Here is a 24,807-nt window from a genome sequence, read left to right as displayed (position 1 = left end):
CCATTGTTTTAATTTTTTTTTTTAATTTTTTATAGTTATGTATTATTTTGATGGTAGATGGTAAGCAATTAAACATTTTTGGTCCCAAAAAATCAATGCAACGTTGGCCAATGGTTTTTCCTTTTTTTGGCACTAATATCGTTAAGTTCCTATTTCTAGTTTGATATGTATGGTGGGTACAATTCAGAAATTTTTTCTCTCTGTGTAAATATATTAATGATTTGTAGGAGTACAACTGGTTTAAATCCATAAAATGACTGTCTGTAAATAATTGGTCCACTGAAAATCTTATACCCCTTCTATATATTCTTCTAATCATCCAATGTTATATAACCTTTAGATTTTTAAGGTGAACATTGTGCGCTCCACCCCATCCAATAATCCCATAGGTTAATTGTGATTGTACCAGAGAATAGTATAAAATCTTTAAGTGGTGAACATCTAAGAAGTCGCAAAGATATTTGAATTTTGGGAGTAAACCTCTTATTCTTTAATATTGTTCTGAAGCTATTTTCTTATTTTTTGGACTACATATTTGATATGATGATCCCATTTTAGGTGTCTGTCTATTACAATACCAAGGTACCTAATATTTTCTGCTTCTGGAATTGTTGTATCGTTGTCAATTTCAAGTTGGTTGAAATTTGGTAACACAGTAGTGTATGACGAAAATGGTAAGTAATTAGTTCTTTCAATATTTAATGTTAACTCGTTATGTTGAAAATATTTTTTTATTTTTACAAAGTCCATTTCGACATTTTCCTTTAACTTTTTCCAATTATTATTGCTATAAAAAATATCTGTATCGTCACCAAAACTTGTGATCTGGCCTGAAGTCTGCAATGTAAGTAATGTATTTATATAAATAGTAAATAAAAGCGGCCCCAACACCGTTCCTTGCGGGACTCCGTAAGTCACAGTTCTGGTCATGCTGATTTTACCATCTACAGTTACCTTTTGCTGTCTGTCACTTAAGTAGCTCTCTAACAATTTGAAGGCCACAATTCTAATGCCTTAATTTTTTAGTTTATGTAACAGTATTTTGTGGTTTACAGTATCAAATGCTTTAGAGAGATCTACAAATATACATAAAGAAGCTTTTTTATTATCCAAAGCATTGTAAATATTTTTTACCAATTTACCAATTGCATCTTCTATAGACCTTCCCTCTCTAAAGCCATATTGACTTTCAGATAATATATTATGTTTCTTTAAAAAATTATTTAGACGAGATTTTATAATTTTTTCGATTAATTTACTGAGATTCGAAGTCAAGCTTATTGGTCTATAGTTTCCAAGTTCACTACGATCTCCACCTTTAAAAAGCGGTTTAATGATACCTGTTTTTAATACATTGGGAAATATACCTAATCTGAAACAGTTATTGATTATATAGGTCAATGGTTTAGCAATTTGTTCTGCAACTTCTTTTAAAAATTCTGATCTGAGGGTATCTATACCTGGCGATTTTTTATTTTTTAGTGTATGTATAGTTTTAATGACTTCATCTTCATTCGTTGGAAATAAATATATGCTATTTTTTACATAATCAATCTCTTCAACATAATTGAGAGGTGTATCAATTCTCTCAGCATATTTTTTTCCCAAATCACTGAAATAGTTATTAAATAGATCTGCAATTTGTCCATGATCTGTTATTAAATTATCATCTGTCTTTATCTGCTCAATTGCTGTTTTAACTACTGTTCCACCATACAATTCTTTGACACATGTCCAAAGAGCCTTTGAAGTGCCAATATTTTTATCAATTAAGTCATTAAAATAGTTCTTTTTTCTTTTGTTAATAATCTGTTGAGATAATTTTTGGATAATTTATATTCGATAATGATATTCATGTCACTGGGGTGTTTCTTAGATTTTTTATACAAATTATTTTTTTCCTCAATAGCTTTTAATAATTCTAAATTGATCCAAGGTTTTTTATTTTTTGATTTTTTTCGAATTTGTACTTCCTTAGTTGTTATGTCAATATTTCGTTGTAGTGTATTGATAAACTCCTCAGTTGTATTATTTATGTTTGTGGAATTATAAACAGAGATCCAGTTTTCGTCTTTTAAATTTAGCTTTAATTGTATGTAATCTGTATATTTTTTGAACATTGTGTTCTTTTGTTTACTTGTGGGACTAACTGAAGAGTTGCAATTTTCTAATATTAATGCAATGGGACTATGATCAGTTACTTCGTAGTTAAAAATGTAAGAACTAAGTTTATGTTTACTTTGTTGTGAATTTTCAATAAAGAAATGATCAAGGCACGTTTTACTGTGACGTCTTGTGATTTGGTTTATATATGATACATATCCATGCATGTTAAGTAAGTTTTTATACTCCGATACATAGTCATCATCAACTAATAAGTCGATATTAATATCTCCTGCAAAAATATTAATGTCCGACTTCTTTGTATGGCGCAAATAATTGTTAAGGCATGAATTAAATATCTTTGGGCATGAGCTTGGTGATCTGTATGTAGAAACGATTTTAATATTTTCATTTTTTTTGTAGATGTTTAATTCGATTGCTGTCATTTCAGAGATCTTAATAATGTTGTATTTATAGTTATTGTTTTTTACATATAGGTACAATAACACCATCATTTCTGTTAAAGTTACCTCTACTATATATGAGTTCGTATTCCTGTATTTGAAATATATTGCAATTAAGGAGCTGTGAAGTTTCCGTTAAAATAATAATTTCAAAATCAGATGTAAAATGATTTAAAAAAACGATAAATTCGTCAAAGTTTTTTTGGACGCTTCGTATATTCATATGCAGTATTTTTAATGGTAAATTACTATTATTAATAATATGATTGAATTCTACTATTGTATTGATTGTTTCAGCTTTAATTTCATTGTTATTATAATCACGTATAAATGGATCCATATTCAAACTTTAATAAACAGGTATATTAGTATTAAATACACCTATTTATTAGATGAACGTAACCTAGAAAACTGCCTTGACTTTTGGTTCTCAGAAGACTTATTTTTCACTTCTTTTTTATATTCTTCTTTGTGTTGTTACTCTTAATCGAATTTGATGGGTTTTTGGGTGTTCCTATTGATTTTTCTTCAAATACTGGTATTTCTACTTCAGTCGTCTTTTTGATACTTGATGTATTCGGTTCACTATTTGTTTGATATGTATTTTCCTCTGCATCTTGCAAGTCTTCTAAAGATTAAGAACTTCCGTCTACAAAAAGTTTATTGCCTTTAATGTAGCTTCTAGTATTAGAATTCTGTCGGGCAAGTTTAAGATGGTATTTTAATATTTTTTGCTCTTCTCTTTGTTTTTGGGTATAGTCGTGAGTTATGTTTATGGTCGTTCCTTTCAATCTATGGCAATTTTTAAAAACCTCTCTTTTCTTTATATTTGAAACTAATTCTATTTTAATCGGGTTATTTTGTGAATTTTTAAACCAGATAAAGTTGTTAATATCAGACAAACAAATATTAACATCCAGTAATTCCCTCAGCCTTTCACAAATGAATTCAGCCGAAATGTGTGTTTGACTCAATTCTAATCCATAGATAAAAATTGAGTTTTCCTTGGATTTTCTTTCTATTTTTTCCAATTTACTTTTTAACTCTAAATTTTCTTTCTCTAAATTTTTTACTTTTTTATTCAAACCTTCAACATCCATAATAATTCGCGTCTCACTTGCCTCTATGCTTCTTTTCAGACTATCAATTTCTTCTTTAAAAAATTTCATTAAGTGTTCTACATCTTCTCTCGTTTTCGCTACTTCGGTTAATATTTTATTGATATCGTTTGCATTTATAATTTTTTAATTTTTATTTCTTTATTCAAACTACGTGTGTGGTCTCCTTTATTATCTTCAAATTAAGCTTAGTAATTAGTTAAATGTTAGACTTTGCTGTCTTTTTTCTTTGGTTGTTTTGACGATAAATTTAATCTATTGATAAGAATCGACTTGTTTTTTCATTTATACATTTGGAATTCACAGCATTTAAAAAAAAACAAGCAATGACTAACAGTTGGATGGTCTCATGCCAGAGTGAACCAAAAGCCGAAATTGAAAATTTTCAGTACGACAGTTTAAAGTTATGAAGGTGTTATAAAATATACGCAATATGTTATAATCTCTTATAGGATATAAAAGGTTCTAAGACTATTCAAAAGAACATTTCTTTAAGACTTTTAGTAACAGCACATGATTTTGTCTACTTTTAAAGCTGTTTGGTCAGCATTTGCAGTACATGGTTCACTTTGGCAAACTTTTTAGCACTTCTGTCTGGCACGAGAAGTATAAATAAATTGTTCTTTTTGTTTGTAATCAAGTTTATTAATACATCATTAAAACTAACAATACAAAAGAATTAAATTTTCAAGAATTATGAGTAATTAAATTATACAAATGTGTAAAAAAACTGATAGTAGCAATATTTAGATCGCATTGTTCATCTCATTTTCCTCTTCATTGTTATTGTCATTCTCTTCTTCAATGTCATCTTCCAATACTTCACTTTGTTGAAGTTTATTGTAAAATTGGTGATGGCATGGTGGTACGAATTGCAAAAGTGATCTGATATCATTAAGTTTTGCTTGACTTAATTTTCTTCCTTCGGGGTAAAGAATGCTTAAGTTTAAAGAAGCTAGGTTTACAGGTCGGCCTTTCAATATCTTATTTAGATTTACTGAATAAAATTGTATTTCTTTGTTATGTGTGTATTTAAATTCCATAACTCCTGGATGGTCTTGAGTAAATTTCATTTGATTTATTTTTAACCGTTCTACTTTTTGTTCATCTGAGTCTTTTTTGCGGTTTACCAGATTTTGTTTTAATGCATCCATACTCTTGAAATCCTCTTTTTCCACGCATACTACTTCAAATTTGTTCTTTTTAACTCTTGAGTTTGAAATTATGTTATGCCATTGTGTAGGCACATAAATTTCAGGATGATATTTCAACTTTTTTTCTATATCACCAAAATCGCTATCGTTTTGTAGATATAAATGTCCTGGCTCAGCAAACTTATGAACTACTTCCTTTATGTTTAAAGTAGGGGACTGCACTATGTACATCCATAACGCGGCAATATTAATGTTGCGGTTTTGGCCGCCACATGAGTCAGACCATGCAATCAATATGTCCTTATGATCATGGGTATTTATGAATTTTAAAATACATGATCCTATTTCCTGGGAACCTCGTGAGGCAGTGCTCTCATCCCAAACATGCATTGTCCCGACATTATTTTCAAAATTATGTATACCAAGATTGTAGCATGAAAGCTGCCTCTTATAGTAAACAACTCCTGTGGTTAGTTTAGGAAGAAGCATTACTTTCTGAAGATCAAAGCTAATTACTGTAGCTTTCCCTTCTTTACTAATCTTAACGTCTTCATTTATTTCTGAGCGAGCTAACTGTACTTTTCTGTGGTGTAGTTCCTGGTTTAGTTTCTTAGTCTTTAACATTGCTTCATCTTTGTTTTCCTCAGCTGCCTTTATTTCAATGTTCAACCTGTCACATGTTTGACAGGTATCTTTTCGTGGAGATTTAAAACTAAGATTAAAATCACGTCTAAACACTTTTTCATAAAGCGATTGGCTTGGAACTTTGTCAACATTTCTCTCTCTTAAACTATCAACATAGAGTCTGTACATTAATGACAAATTTAAATTACAATCCAAGTATTTTTTTTTGGATTGAGTTCTACAGTAATGACTTACTATGGTAGGGAAACTTTGTATATGATTTTTTATTGACTCCATTGTGGACGGTGAAGATTTGTTATGAGGCACTTTTTTCCCTCTAAGATCACTTAAATTTCCACTTTTTTTCTTAAGCAAAGCACAATGTACTCTACTACTATTGATTTGTAATATTCCCATAAACATTTTTTTGCATACTTTAATATCTCCGTTTTCAGAAGGGATATAAAATTCACGATTGCCTGTTTTTTTTGAAATATCAGTGTTCTTACGACGTCTTATTATCGTTCTACATTTTACAGCACCACTTATTATGCTTGTTTGAGTTTCCCAAGACTGTGACTCGTTATAAAACAAATTAAAAAAACTTTCTTTTTGCTGTGCTGTAAGCTTATTTTGGCAGTTTATTTTGCAATTGCAGGAATAGTCATTAAAAGATTTAGAGTGTATGACAGTACCTGAAGTATTGATATATTCTTTACCAGCTGCCCTTTTTTGCTTGCGAATATTTTTTTTCCACTTCTTAGGATCAGATTTTCTCTTCTTGTCTTGAGGTTCTTCCTGCCCTCTGGGGGGCATCTGTAAAAACACAAAATTTTTTCATCTGTAAAAACACAAAATTATTAATATTTTATATAAGTAAATATTTTACATTACTTTTTTATGTTATAACATAAAAATACTTTGAAACACACATTCACTATGCATAAGACAGACAATTTACGTTGTCTTTTGCCAAAGTGAACTATGTGATTTTAATTTTTTTTTACAATCCCAATATAAATTAATGGAATATATTGCTTCATTCTTATATAGATAGGTAAATACTATGTTCTTAGGTTGGTATAACTGCTCATATTTCACTAGCACTCCCAGTGGACACTGCAAAAAATAAATTTGCACATGGTTCACTTTGGCAAAAGAAACGTTCCAAAACATAACCAAACTTTGATAATGAAGTTTTATGGCAATAAATATTATTATCTTACCTGATTCTGTAATATCCGAATTAGAACTTGGATGGTAATCATCTGAAGACCCATTACTGAAATCAGCGTGTTCATCTTCACTAGAATTTCTATCAACAATGTCATGACGATGTGAACTATGTGCACGGGAAGCCATCTTGGACTGGATGATAGTTCACTGTGGCATATGACTACCAGCACTACCACCCTTTTGCTAAATAGAATTTACTGATTTCCAGCTGATGATTTCTGTTATTCACACAGTTCGTTTTGGCATAAGTTTAGAACAAAAGTTTGACTCATAATGGAAATAAAAAAGTTAAAACAAATAAAATGCACATAGTTCACTCTGGCATGAGACCATCTAGTTTTCAGTTTTTCTTTTTCACAATATTACACTGTCTTTTAAACTGTAATAACACAACTAATTTTAATTATTTTACTATTCTTTATACCACTCAAATATTGGTTTTAATCGGGAACTAATTAGCACCGTGATACTTGCTGTCTATTTATAAATGTTTAAAGATCTTAGATATTTAATTATATTATCATAGGTTAGTTTGAGACCACTCATTTTGCCAAAAACACATTTTATTTTTAAAATAAGCTTTTAAGTCACTGGAATAATCGCCTAAAATTGCCTGTCGGCTTCTTCGTTTCCCGTTATTCCGACGTGTGAGGGTACCCACAAAAATTAAACTCTTTTTTCATGTTGATGAGCTTGGAATTACTGGTATTTTAGTACCTTTTTAAAAGAATATTTCGGAAAAGTATGTTTTAATGAGTTAAAAGAGCTAAGTAAATCTGTTATGATCAGGGCTTTTGTGAAGGTAAGCTCATTTAAAAGCTTTACAGCACGGTATATAGCGTAGAGCTCAGCTGAATATGTGCTACATACAAAAAACGGATGTTTTAACGATTGATGCCACCACTCCGTCTTCGGACTTGGATGCTTCTGTATTTATTTTATAGTAGTCGGGGTACTTTTCTAAGAGGGCTTCGAACTTTAGCCAAATAAGGGAATTGGTTGTATTGGATTTATCGAAATAGGCCAGAGATGTATCATACATTGGTAAATCGATCAGCCAAGGCTCAGGGTATTTAATATCCAAGGAGAAAACATCCGGAGATTTAGTGTTTAGATTTTGAAGTATGGATTCTTATGTAATATGGTTTTTTAGTATAGCGAATATCTTGGAATTTGTTTACATATTTATTTGTGAAAGTATTTTTATATATTGGTTTTGAAATATTACGAGCGACTAAGGCTGCATCTGATAGGGCGAGAAACATCCAGCGGTGATGTAGCGGTGGTTCTCCTAAAAGAGCATACATGCTGGGTACCGAGAAAGTTGGAAAAGCACCTGTTTTTAATCTAAGACTTTTATTATAAATGACATTTATTGATTAAAGAAGAGATTTATTGATTAGCAGTGGAATAGGCAATTGCTCCATAATCTAGCTTAGAACGTATTTAAGATTTATACTGAAAAAGTGGATTGGTTTGAGACTCAGTTTTTGTTACAAATAGATCCTAACTTATTTAATCTTTTATTACAGGAAAGAATGAGCTGTGAGATGTGATCTTTCCATGTAAGCTTTGAATCAAAGATTAAACCCAAGAACTTGTGATGATCTCCAATTTCTTGCTGTTTATCGTAGATTCTCAGGGTTGTGGGTTGTGGCAAGAAGCTTAAAGAGAATACAACTTCTCTTGATTTTTCTTTTGAAAATTAAAAACCTGAAAGGTGGGACCAATTTTCGAGAGTATCTAAAAAGTTTTGAAGAATTGAGGACATTAAGGAGATACTTTTGCCTTTAATAGGTACCACTAGGTCGTCAGCGTATAAACGGGCTTGTAAGGGTGCTTAAATATTTTTGATTATTTATCATTTACTGCCACTAGAAATAATGTTGGACTGAGTGCAACTTGTTTTGTATTATATAGGTTAGTTTAACTCTGGAATAAAATACAAAGAAAATTAACAATTTTTTAATTAAGTTATGGACTTTACTGTTACTACTAAAAAGTTATTTTATCTAACTATAAAACAATGAAAACTTTCTGTCGTAGCTGATTTCCAATTTGGAAAGGTGGATGGATTGCGGCATCGGCGTTTAAATTACTTGCCGATGCAGATGCTTACAGGATATGTTTGCTTTAGGGCATATCTTTACAGATTTAATTTAAAAATGACAAATATCGGACATTGTCTCTCACACTCTATTGGTATACGATAGATGGATAGACGAGATAGACGGGAGGAACCTGCTTGAGAGATAGCTAGGAAGTAGGGTGCAATTAGTCAAGGAACTGATGGAGATGCTTAGGTCGTCAGATCGGTGGAGAGCAGTTCTGAGATACTTAAAGAGAACATTGAAGGGAAAAAAACAAGAAAAAAGGTAACCCGAACGAAGGTAGGGTGCCCAGGAAAAAATAATGAGAAGGGGCGTGATTGAACATAAACAGAGAGAAAGGGAGGGAAAGAAGGATTAAGTCGTAGTGAGAAAGTACGAGAATGTGTGAAAATTGTGCGTGAATGAGAGATCGGGTCAATACCGTGACGACCGGCAATCAAGGCCGACCGGCCGGCAATTCACGGTTAAGAAGGGTGTTTTTTAAGCAGGTAGCTCTCTTGCATTGACGGCGATGGTGTCCAAACAACCCCAGCGTGCAGTCTATATGTGGTTTTCTCGAATTACGGACAACTACTTAACAATATACTTCAAACGCTTTTCATTGTAGTTGTTTTGTTCTATTCTTAAAATGTGCTGTGTGCTAAACACTATCTTAATGTTACCGATTATCCAATAGCAAAACTGAAAGTATTTTCAAAACAGCAGTTATCAAGCGAAATACATATAATTATTTAAGCTCAAATTCGGAAGATTTTACTTTGCACTAGTATTTATATTTATTGTATTAGAATCAATATTTGAGTAGGATGATATTTATTTACTGTTTAAAAAACCATATATTCTAGTAAATTCAAACGATCGTTAATGTGTGAAATATTCCAATTACCCATTGTATTCTCAATAACACTAAATGAAATTTGTAACTATTCTTGTACAAATGCAAATATATACCCATAGCAGAATTATTAATTTATTTGATCTATTTCAAATTTGAAATAGATTAGTATCGATGCATTTGTTGTTTTTAACAAAATAGATTTAAGCGAAATGATAACAAGCAATTATGAGTTTAGCGTATCAATTAAATCTCCAAATATTATACCAGTAATCAGTAAATGCAAATAATATTACGATTATCGCATTTCTATATATCGCCGGTGCAATGCCACAACCACGAATGTGCAAAATGAGCGTTAGTAGACCAGTGTCGATGCCTTTAAAAAAGGTGAAAAGTAAAAAAAAATATTGGAAGAGAAAGAGAATATGCTAAAAATGGAAGAAAAAATAAATTCCACTCCATCCGAGGTCGGGAAGTGGGAGGGGGTGAGTTTTTAAGGGTAAAAATAGGTTTATCGCGATTTTCAGCGAAACTATAAGTGCTATGGAAAAAAGTTAAATAGCAAAGTTGTAAGTAACAAAAAGATCTACAACTTTTCTATTTACACTTTTTTCACATAACCCCAAAATTTCTGTGGAAAATTCAAAAAACTAAGTTATTGACATGTGTGCACATTTATCAAATCGGACTTCTAAGGGTACCGTGCGCTTGAAGTGGTTTATTTCATTGTCATCAGCTCTTTTGCGTCCTCTTCTTGGTACGTCAGTTTGGGCGCCAATAAACCCGTTTATGACTACTAATCTAAACATCTTTAACGTAAGCGATTGTCCATCGGATCTACATTTAAAAATAATAAAGGCGTTTACTAGCGACACGTCCAAAAAATACGAAAAGATACGGTGCCACCATTTCTTCGATTTTCTGTCAAATTCATAAATTGTCTTTAGCATATCCATTTTGACCACAAAACCCATGTTAGTATTATAGTCCTCGACTAGTATTAAACAAACAATGTCCTCCATAGTACCATCTTTTCTCTTCCTAGACACTGTTTCAACATGTTCGGGATTATGATAATTTTTTATAAACAAAACATCCTTTCAGTCTTTCCATTTCATAAAAACTGTACCATCTTTGCCAACCCGCCAATCCGACTCCCCTGTCGCTAATTGATTGTCCTCTATTATATCCGTTGGTGTGTTCTGTCTTCCTTTTCTTGCTGTTCCACACGCGTAAATTATGTCTTCGCGTAAGTTTTTTATTAGTTCCACAGAATTGAGGAAATTGTCGAAATAAACTTTATGGCACTTTCCTACTAATTTACGAGTAAAATCTTTTACGACTCTAGCTCCTAATTTTTTTTCTGTCTTATCAGAAACTTTTCCTGTATAAACATCGAACTGGCATACAAATCCGGATTTGTCGGCCCTGATCCAGACCTTGTAGCCTCTTTTTACGGGCTTCATTTGTAAATATTGACGTAAGGAACTACGTCGTTTAAATTTTATCATTAACTTGTCAATTGCTTGATTTTCTGATGGATTATTATACTACAAGCAAAAAACGATTCTGGTATATAATTCAGTAAAGGCCTAAGTTTATATAGTTTGTCATAGTTGGCCTCATGTCTTTTAGGTTGAAGAAAATTGTCGTTTATATGGAAGTTTTTGAGCAAACACAAAAAGATCTCTTGATATACAAGAACTAATAAACACATCTCGAGAAACCGCTCTGGAAGACCAGTAGTCTCTCAGACTAGAAAGTCCCTTTATTTCCATTAAGAAATTCATTGCTAAGAATATCCGCATTTGTTCTGCATTGGTTTGTGTAAATCTATTCTCGTCACCGTCGCTATTTTGGACCGCATATAGATTGGTTTAAAAGACAATATTATCAATAAGGTCCTTTGTAAAGAGTTGAAAAAATACATCCCTAGGAGAATCAATATTGTCTGGTATATTGGGGCCGACTGGTTCATTAATTTTTTTTTATAGGGAATGTAATTTTGGGAAACTCTAGTCCAAATTGTATTTGAAAGAAAATATTTCCTTCCAACGGAGTATAATCATGGCCACTCTTATCTGCTTCAATTAAATTTGTCTCTAAGACGTCCTCACGTTGGTTTTTCACTGAAACAGCGTCTTCAAAGATAATCGGCAAAGACTATATCAAAAATACTTTGATTCGTATTTGTTGTTAAATCTGTTTCCTTATCGTCATCGGAGCTGTCATCAATATTTGAGTCTACATCAGATGGAATGTCTTCAGTAAGAGTAAAGATTTACCCTTGAGACATACGTTCCAAATCGGCATAGGAATGTTTATTTTTGCCTGGAACAGAAAAGCATGCATTTGCCTTGTGTCCCAGCACTGCCACCACCATAATTACAAGGTGTAAAATGTACTAAATTCATCAATGAACATTACCACACAAATACAAACAAATGAAGGTTACCTACACAATATATATTTAGAAAAATTTACCGGCCATTTTATTAAAAATCGTGAAAAACTCATAAATATTACAGCTCCATCAACCAAGTTCTAAGCCACTGTAAACATACCACGATAAAAATATGTATTACCAACGGTCAGCGAAACAAAATTTGATGTGCGAGTCGTTGGAGGGGATCTCGACAATCCACGTATTGACTGTGTCTAAGCGCAAGGAACACCAAGCTACAGCCTAAAAATTGTTTAAAATGTGTCTTAACGCTTAGTCCACCAGTACACAAAGGCTTAATGCTTCGATAATATACAATTATTAGGGTAGAAAATATACAGCTGATTACAAATATTTCAGGTTAATATGTTACAATAATTCGCAATTTGCAAAAATATGCTGTTTGAATTTTAAAATAGATTAAATAAATAAATTAATCTGCTATGGTTTTATATTTATATTTATACAACATAAATTAAATTAATTTTCCGATGAAATTTTTAATTAATAAATTCCCAACATTATTTTTTAATTAAATTTCAGGAAATTTGATATTTCGTACACTCTAAACAAATATTGACCTCGTGAAATATTCTTTTTGATATAAAGGCACTAAAAACTAATACACACAGTCAAAGTTTTTAATATTGCATTTAAATATGTAATTATTTCTAAAGATTACCAATAAAAAACATTTTTTTCGTCGCACATTCTTTTACTGGGAAAAATTTTAGACACATTTTTTTTTCTTTTCCCAGTAAAAGTGTTTTAGAAATGTTTTTAATTTTTGATAACTGGTAATATTTACGCCTTATTTAGCACATTGTGCGTTTTAATTGGAATATAAAACAGCCATAATGAGAAAGGTTTTGTTAATAACAGATATAACAGATTTCAGTCGAACCCGCTTGTTATAATACCGGTTACTGGAATATTCCCGTATTGGAGATTTCAACGCCAAACACACAGCATGGGGATGTATGACGGACACAGCACCAGGAACAACTCTACTAAGATACTGTGAGGACAGAGATAGGATGTTATTCGCTCCAGACGAACCAACAAGGATCAATCCAATAAGAGGACACAACAACTTAACACTGGACCTTTTCATCACCAAGGATGTAATAATGGAAGACGTCAGAACCTACTTCGAATGCAGTTCGGACCACAAGCCAGTAATAGGAAGGATGACATCGAGAGTCGACTTGCCAAGGATAGAACCAGTAGAAAGATGGAGATGGAAAGATGCTAACTGGCCTAACTACAGAAGACAGCTAAACCAAATGGAAATGAAGAGAGAATTCCAATCAACAGAAGAAGTAGAGGAAAAGATCGAAGAAATCACAAGAAGAATCCAACGAGCCATGGAAGCCAACATCCCAAAATCAATGACGAACAACAGAGGACTGATCATCCCAACAGAACTGCAGGACATCATCAAGGATAGAAACAAGGCCAGACGAGCATTCCAAAGAACCAGAAGACAGGAATTCAAGGACTACGGAGACATCCTATCCGAAGAAATAAGAGTAAGACTGAGAAGTCTTACTGAAAACCAGTGGCACAACAACATCAGAAGAGCTAAAGAAAACCATGGAAACGTCTGGAAAATGCTAAAGGCAAGAAGAAGAGGAAAACAAAAGATGCCACAAATCATGGACAACGAGGGAACACACTACGACACCCAAGTAAAAGTAGATGCAATATCAAGGAAGATGGCAGCCACACACAGACAAAACCAGGATATGTCGGATGCAAGAACAAGGAGGCAAGTCGAACAAGAATACAACAGGATCAGAAGAAGGAACGAGTTCCAAATAGACGAGGAAGACCATACCAGCCCAAGTGAAGTTGCAAAAATTATCAGGAAACTGAAAGGAAGCAGAGCACCAGGACAAGAAGGAATCCACAACATCACCCTCAAGGAACTTCCGAAGAAGATCATAGTACAGCTGTACTATATCTTTAAATACTGCCTGGAAAAAGGACATTTTCCAAACAACTGGAAACACGCCAAGATTATACCTCCTCTGAAACCAAGGAAAGATGGAAGAAGACCGGAAAGCTACAGGCCCATATCACTCCTGGAAACGATGGGAAAAATCTTAGAAAAAATCATCTACAAGAGACTGGTGAAGCATACAGAAAGAAGAGGAGTCATCCAAGAAGACCAGTTTGGTTTCAGAAAAGGAAGAAACTGCGAACTCCAATTAGCAAGGATCATCAGCGACACGAAGATCAAATTCAACAGGAAACAGAAGACAGGATTAGCCATACTGGACATAGAGAAAGCATACGACACGGTTTGGAAGAAGGCACTAATCTACAAGATGGACAAGGCTAGACTTCCACACTACCTCATCAACATCTGCGACATGTATCTATCTAATAGAACATAAGTTTCAGCTGACCAAAAGATATCGACTATTCAAGAAATCCAGGAAGGAATGCCTCAGGGCATTATCTTATCACCCATTTTATATAACATTTTTGTTTCAGACCTCCCTACAGATCCAAGGACTTCTACAGCCCTGTATGCAGACGACACAGCAGTGTATGCATCCGGAAAAGACGAAGGAAGAATCATAGATGACATGGAGAACCACCTGGAAAAAATCACGGACTACACCGAAAAATGGAAAATCAAGATTAACGCCGAAAAAACGCAGTTCATCATTTTCGGCCAGGATAGACGACCACTACGGAACCAGATCACAGTAGGAGACAACAGAATTTAGGAAACAGAGACGGTCAAATACCTAGGAGTCCACCTCGACAGAAAACTCAACTTCCGGGTGCATACACAAAAAACTAAGGTAAAAGCTAATGCAGCTCAAAAACTAATACTTCCTTTCATTTTTAGGTCCAGTCCACTCTCGAAGGCAAAGAAAATTCAACTCTACCAAGCATATGTTAGGTCGGTCATTCTGTATGCTATACCAGTGTGGAGCTCCATTGCGGAATCACACTGGAAAAAGTTGGAAGCAACTGAGAACTCATGCTACCGAATCATCGACGGAGCAGCATGGGAGGATAGAGTTACAAACGCGACGATCAAGAACAGGTTAGGATACACGCCACTAAGGGAAGTGGCCGAGAACAGAACCAGGTGGTTCTTCAACCAGGCCACACGAAGACTAAGAAAGACCAGGGATATCCTCGAGAAGAACAGGATCCAGAGGATACATAGATCCACCCACAGACTGATCGACCACCTGATCAGGGTCTAACCAGGCGTGCAGGGAAGTAGGTACGTTTGCCGATTCAAGTACCTACAGAAGCAGACGAGGACACCACCCAGGAAAACCCAGAATCCGAAAGGAGAAATCTTCAAGCGCTGGCGGTGCACGAGCGGGACGCCGAAGAAGAAAGAAGGCAAAAATATCTTAAGTTTTTGACATGTAAATATCTTAGAATGGCAATAAACGTTTTTATTTTTATTTTTATTTTATTTTTATTATTTTATATTCCCGTATTCGGAAAAATCTCTAGACTGTTGATAAATATACAGAACGAGATAAAATCACTATATAACTTTGAAAGTTATCCTTTAGAGCTGAAATAAAGTATAACTTTGAAAGTTATCCTTTAGAGCTGAAATAAAGACTACAAAAAGTCAGGAAAGCAGCCAAAAAGACGATGACAAGATCAAAACAACTTAGGAAGAGAAAATATGATGCCAAATCAGGATCAATAATATATAAACTTTAATCAAATAAAAGGCAGATATCGAGCACAGTTTGTATTAAATCTTCCCCAAGCACTTTCGTTCCTAGAGCATATTAAGGGGCATTTCGGCAAAATTAGGCTATCCAACAATATGGTGAATGTCATAAACATTAACTCATACATTTACACAATACGAGAAAAGGGACAAACAGTTTAAAAAATTAGTATAAATTCGAAAAAGCTTCATATTGGGTGACATCAGGAGAAAAAATACTATATAAACCAGGATATAAGGTATTGGTTAAGAACGAGTCGACTACAAAACTAAACCCTCTGTTTTTAGGTTTATATACAGTTATTAAAGATGAATCACCGAGCATAAATAAAAATATTAAACACGTAATTATTTTTTAGAACAATGTTAAACTGCATACTAATTCAAAAAAGGATAAAACGTAGTGTGAACGGTAACAGCGGTTAAGTGAAAAAAAAAGCGTAAAAAACAACATTGATCAAAATAAAAACCTGGTCCGACTCTAATTTACTCTCTTTTAACGTGGATAAGACAGTAGCATAATCCTATAAAGGAGCTCTTCAACCCTTGCTTCTTAATAACAGCAAGATCAGTATTGCTGATTCTGTAAAATTTCTTGGTATTTTTATAGACAGCAATCTTAAATGGTCCCTTCAGATTAATTTATTAAGTAAGAAACTTAACTTAAACAATTTAGCATTTTCCAAAATATATTTTTTTTTGTTCGAGTCTCATCTTCGATATGGCTGACCAATCTCGTGTTATTTTTAAATTATAAATAAGAGCAATACGGTATCTTTTTGGCCCCAGTAGAATAACACATTGCAGAAGCTACTTCAAAAATCACGGGATTTTAACTCTTTCCTCTTTATAAATTTTTGCTGTTTGCTTATTTCGTAAACACCTAGTTAAATTTTGCAATGGATTGTATATTTTAGTATATATATTTGGTGATATTGACGATTTATGTAATTTTAGTAATTTTAAAATTGTTATTGTTATTTTTAAAAAACCTTTATTATCACTGAAAATTATACAATTTTCAGTGATAATAAAGGATATTTCTATTCTATTCTAAATTAGTTAACCTAAAGTATAACAACTATAACAATACTTTATTTTGTAATGTAATTCTAGATTATTTTAAAACGGGAACAAATTTTAAACATATAAAATACAGTTTTTTCCCGTTTATATTTAAATATTCACATACCTCCAATTGGATTTCTAGTCCTGCGGAAAATCTCTAAAAGAATGGATGCGTAGGAATAAATGATAACCACCAAAGGCAACAAATACATCATCATCATACCCAAGATGACGTAGGCCAACTCGTGGGCGAATGAAGGAAAAGCGTTGTACGTGACGCATTGATAATACCAGGTCACATTTGGATGAACTTCCACGTGAAATATCAGCATCTAAAACAAAAAAAGTTTGGCCTTACTTTTTGTGTCATCCTACACTAAATAATATTTACTTTGAAAATATTTCACAAAAATACAACTTTATACGAGGTAATTCGCAAAAAGTACATTTTATTTTGCTTTTACATTTCAATGTTATTATGAACAATATATTTAATATTTATTAAACATCCCTCTTCTTCTTCTTCTTCTTGTATATGGGCTTTAAAGTCTGTTTCTTCTTCAATACTAGCCTCCTAAATTGTTTATATTATCGACCAATCTTTTTCTTTATCTGCCAATACTTCTTCGTCCATTTGATGACATCCCATTATCTACTTATCTACTTACCCACTATTAATTTTAACGAATTTCAAGAAAACGAAATTTTAGTAGCCTTTAAAAGAATTAAAAATAAAATGACGTCTGGACCGGATAATATTCCAGCATTTTTAGTGAAAGATTGTTCTTGGGTATTTGTAAAGCCACTTCAAAAAATTTTTAACTTATCAATAAAAACGGGAACTTATCCCGAGTTATGGAAAAATGCGAAAATATGCCCTGTATTTAAAAACGGATCGAAATCTGATGTATCCAATTACAGACCGGTATCTTTGTTATCCAATTTTTCAAAGGTTTTCGAAGTAACTCTGTATAACCGTATTTACCCTTCTGTTAGGGGATGGATATCACCTTATCAACATGGCTTTATAGATAAACGTTCTACTGTATCAAACTTGACTGTAATAACTCAATATATTTCAGATGTTTTGGATGTACAAGGTCAAGTAGATGTGATATATACTGATTTTTCTAAAGCGTTTGATAAGGTTGATCACAAATACCTTCTCTTAGGTATTTGTAATAGGTAGGAACCAATTTGTATCCTATAATGGTTTCATATCAGAATGAATCTGTACTACATCCGGTGTTCCACAGGGATCAAATCTAGGTCCATTGTTGTTCCTATTATATATCAATGACTTATTTTTAGATATCAATAACAGAAAATTGTGTTTTGCGGATGATCTTAAAATATACTGTGAAATTAAAACAATTGCTAACTGTATAGATTTACAGAACGATCTAAATTATATAGATACTTGGTGTGTAAGAAACAAACTTTTTCTTAATGTCAATAAGTGTAAAGTAGTAAGTTACTCTAGAAGAGAAAATCAGGTTGATTTTAGTTATGTAATTCAGGGGTCAGATCTTGAAAAATATAATAGCATTAAAGATTTAGGAGTTATATTTGATTCAAAATTAACCTTTAACAACCATATTGAGCAGAAAGTATCCGATGCTATGAAAATGTACGGTTTTATCATCAGAAACTGTAGAAATTTTAGCGATATAAGACCGATTAAACTGCTGTATCTATCGCTGGTGCGAACAAAACTAGAATATTGTAGTTTAATTTTTTATCCCATTTATAAATGTTATATGCGACAGATTGAAAAGGTACAACGGAAACTTTTAAAATATTAAGCTTTTAAGGTTAATGGAGTATATCCTGTCCATGGTTATGATTACGATTTGTTATGTAACAGGTTTATTATTGTAAGTTTAGAGTTAAGAAGAATTATATTTTCGGTTTCATTTTTATATAAGTTGTTACACAACTGTATTGACTGCACTGATATATTAGGTCAAATTAGATTTAATGTGCCAAGAATTACTTCCAGGTCGACTATAGTGTTTATTTGTCCACGTGCGAGAACAAATATGTTACTGAAGTCACCCATTTATATTATGTGCAATAATTATAACAAAATATGCAACCATTGTGATATTTTCTCCAATATTAATTTTTCCAAAGCCAGTCCTGGAATTTTTTAGTTTAGCTAATACCAGTCGAATGCTTGACAGTAGTGTACTGTATCATGCAAAAATTAAAAAAATCAAATGAGTTGTATAAACACTACAGTAAAATGAAATAAATGGTCAATTACACAAATCACCCTGTTAATTAATAAAGAAGAGGAGTTGACATTTTTTAGTGGCCACATGATATGCTCCCTGAGGGACTCTACATATGGTAGAAGTATGTAAAGTTCCTCATGACTCACCCTGTATATATATATATATATATATATATATATATATAAAATTTATTAATGAAAAAAACAAACATTCATTTCCTGGAAATATCAAGGATGTTTTAGGAGATAATTGTAATCCGAAAAACCTCTTTAATTATCTAAAGGATATTAATGTTTTAAACAAATTTTAAATGAGTTTAATTCACTTATATTAATATATAAACAGGTTTTACTTTAGTTACTACTAACACCATATTGTGAAATTAATCTTAACTTAAATATTGTACTACAAACCTACCCACTTAATTGTAATGTACAACTGTACAAATCCTGACTGTAGTTTAGTTAATTGTATATTATGTCTTCCAGCTAATAACTCCAAGTAGTTGATGCGGTTAAGAAAGAAAATACGAGATTTGACATCAATAAACTTTCAAATCTCGTTAACACTCCAGACTACAAACCAATTCCTAATAATCCAACAACCTATCTGGAGAAAACAACAAAAGCCATTATCAATAAAACCTCTCTTCCTGTTGACATCAAAAAATCTCTAATTCCTCGTGAAAAGTCTTCAAGAACACCTCGAATATATGGCCTCCCCAAAATTCACAAACCCGATATTCCTCTACGTCCCATTGTCAGTGCATACAACTGCCCTATACAACCATTGGCCAAGCATTTGGCCAAAACTCTACAACCTTTCGCCGAAAATGCTTCATCCTTCGTCAAAAACTCTTTTCATTTCATCGAACTTCTTAAACAATACCCTATATCACCGTCAGACATTCTAGTAAGTTTCGATATTGTCTCACTTTTTACAAACATTCCTATAGATGAAACTCTAAACATTCTGAAAACTAAGTACAGTATCCAACAAGACCACTTATCTCTCATTAAACATTGTATGTCCAACACCTATTTCATCTTCCAAAATCAATTCTACAGACAAAATAAATGGTGCCCCAATGGGCTCCCCTCTATCTCCAGTGATTGCCAATATCTTTATGGAAGACTTCGAGACCCGAGCACTATCCACATCAATGCTCAAACCCACATGTTGGCTACGATATGTTGACGATACATTCGTCATTTGGCCCCATGGCAGGGATGCTTTGGTGTCTTTCCAAACCCATCTGAATGGTATACATCCTAGTATCCAGTTCACGATGGAGGTAGAAACTGATTCATCCCTACCGTTTCTCGATGTTTTCATAAAGAAACACCAATCCCAAGGTTTTCATTACTCTATCTATCGAAAACCCACACATACCAATCGTTACTTGCATGCCAACTCTCACCACGCACCTTCACAAATTAATTCAGTCATTAATACTCTTGTATCCAGATCAATACGCCTTTCCGATGATGCAAGTAGATCCGCTGAGCTTTCTTGTTTAAAACAAGCCCTCATCCAAAATAGCTACCGCGAAAATCACATCAATAGGAGCATCCACAGACATCAATCTCCCACTCAATCTCAATCCAAAGACTCAGACCCTTATCATACGAAAGCTTTTCTTCCTTACATCAAAGGTGTCACTGACAAAATCGACAAAATTCTTAAACCAAGAGGAATAAAAACAATATTTACCCCCCAACAAAAACTTTCATCTCTTGTTCGATCAATCAAAGACAATATTCCAAACGAACAGCACGGAGTTTATGAAATTCCTTGTGCAGACTGTTTCCGATCCTATATATAGGCCAAACAAATCGTAGAATTCAAAATAGGATTTATGAACATTCCATTTCTGTTCGCAATTCCGATTCAATTTCAGCTCTCGGTCAACACCATCTTCATACAGGTCACAAAATTGATTTCGAAAACTCCAGAACCATAGCCCCCATCCGCTTTTATAAACCAAGAATTATCCGAGAAGCCATAGAAATAGAAAAAAGACCAAATTGCCTTAATAAAAGAGATGACGCCATACGGTTACCTTCTACATGGAGACCTCTCATAAACAAAATATCGCCCCCTCCATCTTCGAATCAAAATCCCACTGTCGGAAATGTTCGCGCCAACTCTCGCGCCAATCCCCACCCTAACCCCCACCTAGGCCACGTCACCATCGACGGTATAAATGAACCGTCCCCTGGTCCCAGTCGTAGTAGTGAACTAGTGAGTGAACTAGAAGTGACTAGTGAGTGTAGTAGTGTCTGGGGGCTCGGGAGACTGAGACCTCGGAAGCACTGAAGAAGACATCAGAGAGGATGTCGAAAGCTCGGCAAAATGGATATCGACGCGGTTCAACCCGGAAGACTGGTGAGTTTAATATTAATTTTTATAATAATATTAATCTTAGCTCTAAGTTTAATATATATATATATATATATATATATATATATATATATATATATATATATATATATATATATATATATATATATGAGAAGTGATTATTTCGAACAAAAAATAATTTATAAATACATTCAAATTATCGGGTAATTTGGTCTGTAATAAAAATCTTTCTTTTTTCTAAATTACTCAATATTTCGCCATTTATTTAAAAGCTTCCTTAGGAGTAAACTAAAAACAATTTACAGCACTAATTTCTATGACGGTCCCGTCCATGATTCTAATAACAAATCAATCAAATATAAAAAACTTCCCTTTATTAATGGTCTAACTCATTCTGTCATATCCATATTCAAAAATGTTCCTAATATTAGTATAGCTAAATATAATACCATGAACAGCAAACAACTATTTTCAAAAATCAAAGACCCAGTACCAACCTTATATAAAAGTAATGTCGTTTATGAAATACCGTGTTTAGGATGTCAAAATAGCTATATTGCTCAAACATCACAATGGCTAAAACAACGCATCACACAACATAAAAGTGATTGCCGCTTGAGAAAAAATACTTGCGCAGTGGTTGAGCACTATGAAAACACTGGTCATACGCTAGACTATAACAAAGCTCACATTTTGACACAGACTGATAACTGCAAAAGTAGATTATTTCTTGAAATGTATTACATTAACAAAAATAAAAACACTTTAAATTATAAAACGGACACTGGACAGTTAAGTAACATATATTGTAACATATTGAACAAAATTTATAAATATTAAAAATAGCCAACATTCATCTTAATAACAACTAACCTTAATAATTCATCAAATAAATATTATTCTTCTAACTTTTCTTTTATTGTTATTTTTATTTTTAAATTTGAAATAATTTTAATTTTTTATCGTATAGCTGTAACGAACGTGCTTAAGACAATTTAATCTTGACATTCAATATTTCAAATACTTCAATGTCAGTTTTTATTTGCGAAATCTTTTAAATTCTGTGAGTGTTTTAAAATGTATTTGTCCATTTTTTGTAATGTTCAAATTGTTTTTAGTTTACTCCTGAGGAAGCTTTTAAATAAATGGCGAAATATTAAGTAATTTAGAAAAAAGAAAGATTTTTATTACAGACCACTTTACCCGATAATTTGAACGTATATATATATATATATATATATTTAATATTCAAAATTAAACAGATTAACTTTAAATAACTAACCTGTGGGGCACTGCAGATACACGCTCCTATCCAAGCCGCAGCGACCATTATTTTCTCCCGCATTCCACCCCTATCAAGTGGTTTTAACACTGCGTAGAATCTGTAATATAAAACATATGTACACGTACAAATGTTGGTAAATGAGACAATTATTCAATATTAAATAGCCATTCATAAATACAATATTTTAAAATGTTTTCGTTCGGAACTGACTTTGGGAAATGGTGTTAAATTTTGTAACCATTCAGTAATTTCGGTAATCGATATTCATCGTTTAGGACTACCGTGACTTTTATACGAACCTTACATAAAATGAATAGTCAATTTTTTTTTTCAATTTTTTCTTTATAAAAACTCTTTATTTATTAATCAACTGATTGACAGTCCTCATAGACACTTCGTCCAATGACTAGTATTCTTAGTGGGGTCTTCGTTGCCATGTAATCAATTCCTTTTGTAGCTTAAACATCATAGTTTTTAATTTAAAAAATGTAACTTAAAGGTAATATAATAACATTTAAAAGGTTTTTATCCATTTATTTAGTGGCTTCAAACATGTACATCCAAATAGCACTGATGATGAAATAATTCCGAAAACGTTCTGTGATGTAGACTGATAGGGTTTTTATTATTATACCATTTATAAAGAAATTTTTTTAAAATAAAAAAAAAATAAATAATAATTTTTGTGATACATGGTATACAGCCAACTACAGGAATTTTGTTTCCTTGTGGATTGTATTTATTCATTATCCCAAAATAATCCTTTAATACATGAATTTAATATTTTTTCCCTATTAATTTAAAACTGCCCTAAATAAAACATTCTATTCATTTAGTATCTGAATAACGTTAGTATTTTTGTACAAACATATATATGCTTTTCCTTTGAGTGCTAAATAAAGAAAAATAAAACAAGCAAAAAGTTTTTGATGAAAAAACTTTTAGATGCCAATCAGGTCGATGATCATCAATAAACTTCGAAGTTTTTATTTGACTTATGACTTATTTACCTTTTGAATTTATACGAAAACCAATATAAAGTTAATACACAATAACGTTTTGTTTTAAAAAATGATGAAACTACTAAAATAATATATATTAGTGTGAAGTCAGTGGACACAGTCTTATATCACAGCTAAACTTTATTTATTTTTAAAAAAATTCATGCACACACAATAAGTTAAATATTTATTAACGAAAATTAATTTTTTTGTAATAAATCTTTACAATAATTTTTGTAACAGTGCAAACAAATGTAAATCTATGCAGTTTCGATTTGGAAATGATAGGCACTATTTTGTATGCGGGTTCTCTTACAAGAAATCTGTGAGTTCCGAAACAACGTTTATGTTTGTTTCATCGAGTTTGAGAAGGCATTTGACCAAGCACAACACGATACACTTTTCAATTGCCTGCAGGTAGGACTTGACCACTACGATACAAGGCTGCTAAAATTCCTATGTTACGATCAAGTAAACAACATCATTATGTTAAAATCAAGTGGACTCTATCCAGATTGGAGATAGTCGTACTGAGAAACTACCCGTCAAACGTGGAGTACGACAGGGTTGAATTTTATCACCCAGTCTTTTTATTCTATGCTCCGAAGAGATCTTTAGGGAGGCTTTAGATGATAGAGAAGTAGGAATGAGACTAGGCGAAGAAGTAATCAACAACATCAGATACGCTGATGATACAGCAGTTCTTAGAGAAAATTTACAAGATCTCCAAACATTAGTAACTCTAGTCAGTGAAGCAAGTTATCGAAAAGGCCTTAAAATTAACATTTTAAGGACAAAGTGAATGGCGGTTGGAAAGAGTAATATAAATCAAGGTTAGGTTTAGCTTGGCAGCTGGTTAAATGTAAATTGTGACTCTGGTGAAGGGATAATAACCAGGATCGAAATATCACGTAAGGGTTTTATGACCTGGAAAATAGTTTTATGTAACAGAAACCTTTCAATACATATTCACCAAAAAGGTCCTGAAATGTTATGTGTGGTCTGTTATATTGTATGGTTGTGAGACATGG

At 32.6% G+C, this 24,807-nt stretch overlaps 1 protein-coding gene across 2 annotated transcripts in view; it reads right to left on the bottom strand.

The window, feature by feature from the left end:
* AkhR (Adipokinetic hormone receptor) overlaps window positions 1-24,807 on the bottom strand; it is a 365,860-nt gene that overhangs the window by 135,020 nt on the left and 206,033 nt on the right. For both annotated transcript variants that reach the window (XM_072533002.1, XM_072533003.1), the window contains exons 4-5: window positions 22,773-22,872; window positions 17,011-17,218 (exon numbers count right to left, since the gene is read on the bottom strand). In XM_072533002.1, coding sequence (XP_072389103.1) covers window positions 17,011-17,218; window positions 22,773-22,872 — 308 coding nt within the window. The remainder of the gene's footprint in view (window positions 1-17,010; window positions 17,219-22,772; window positions 22,873-24,807) is intronic.

The sequence above is a fragment of the Diabrotica undecimpunctata genome, chromosome 5, assembly GCF_040954645.1.
Source record: "Diabrotica undecimpunctata isolate CICGRU chromosome 5, icDiaUnde3, whole genome shotgun sequence".
Lineage (NCBI taxonomy): Eukaryota > Metazoa > Arthropoda > Insecta > Coleoptera > Chrysomelidae > Diabrotica > Diabrotica undecimpunctata.
Note: the sequence above shows the minus strand (reverse complement) of the source record. Positions and strands in the feature narration are given on the sequence as shown.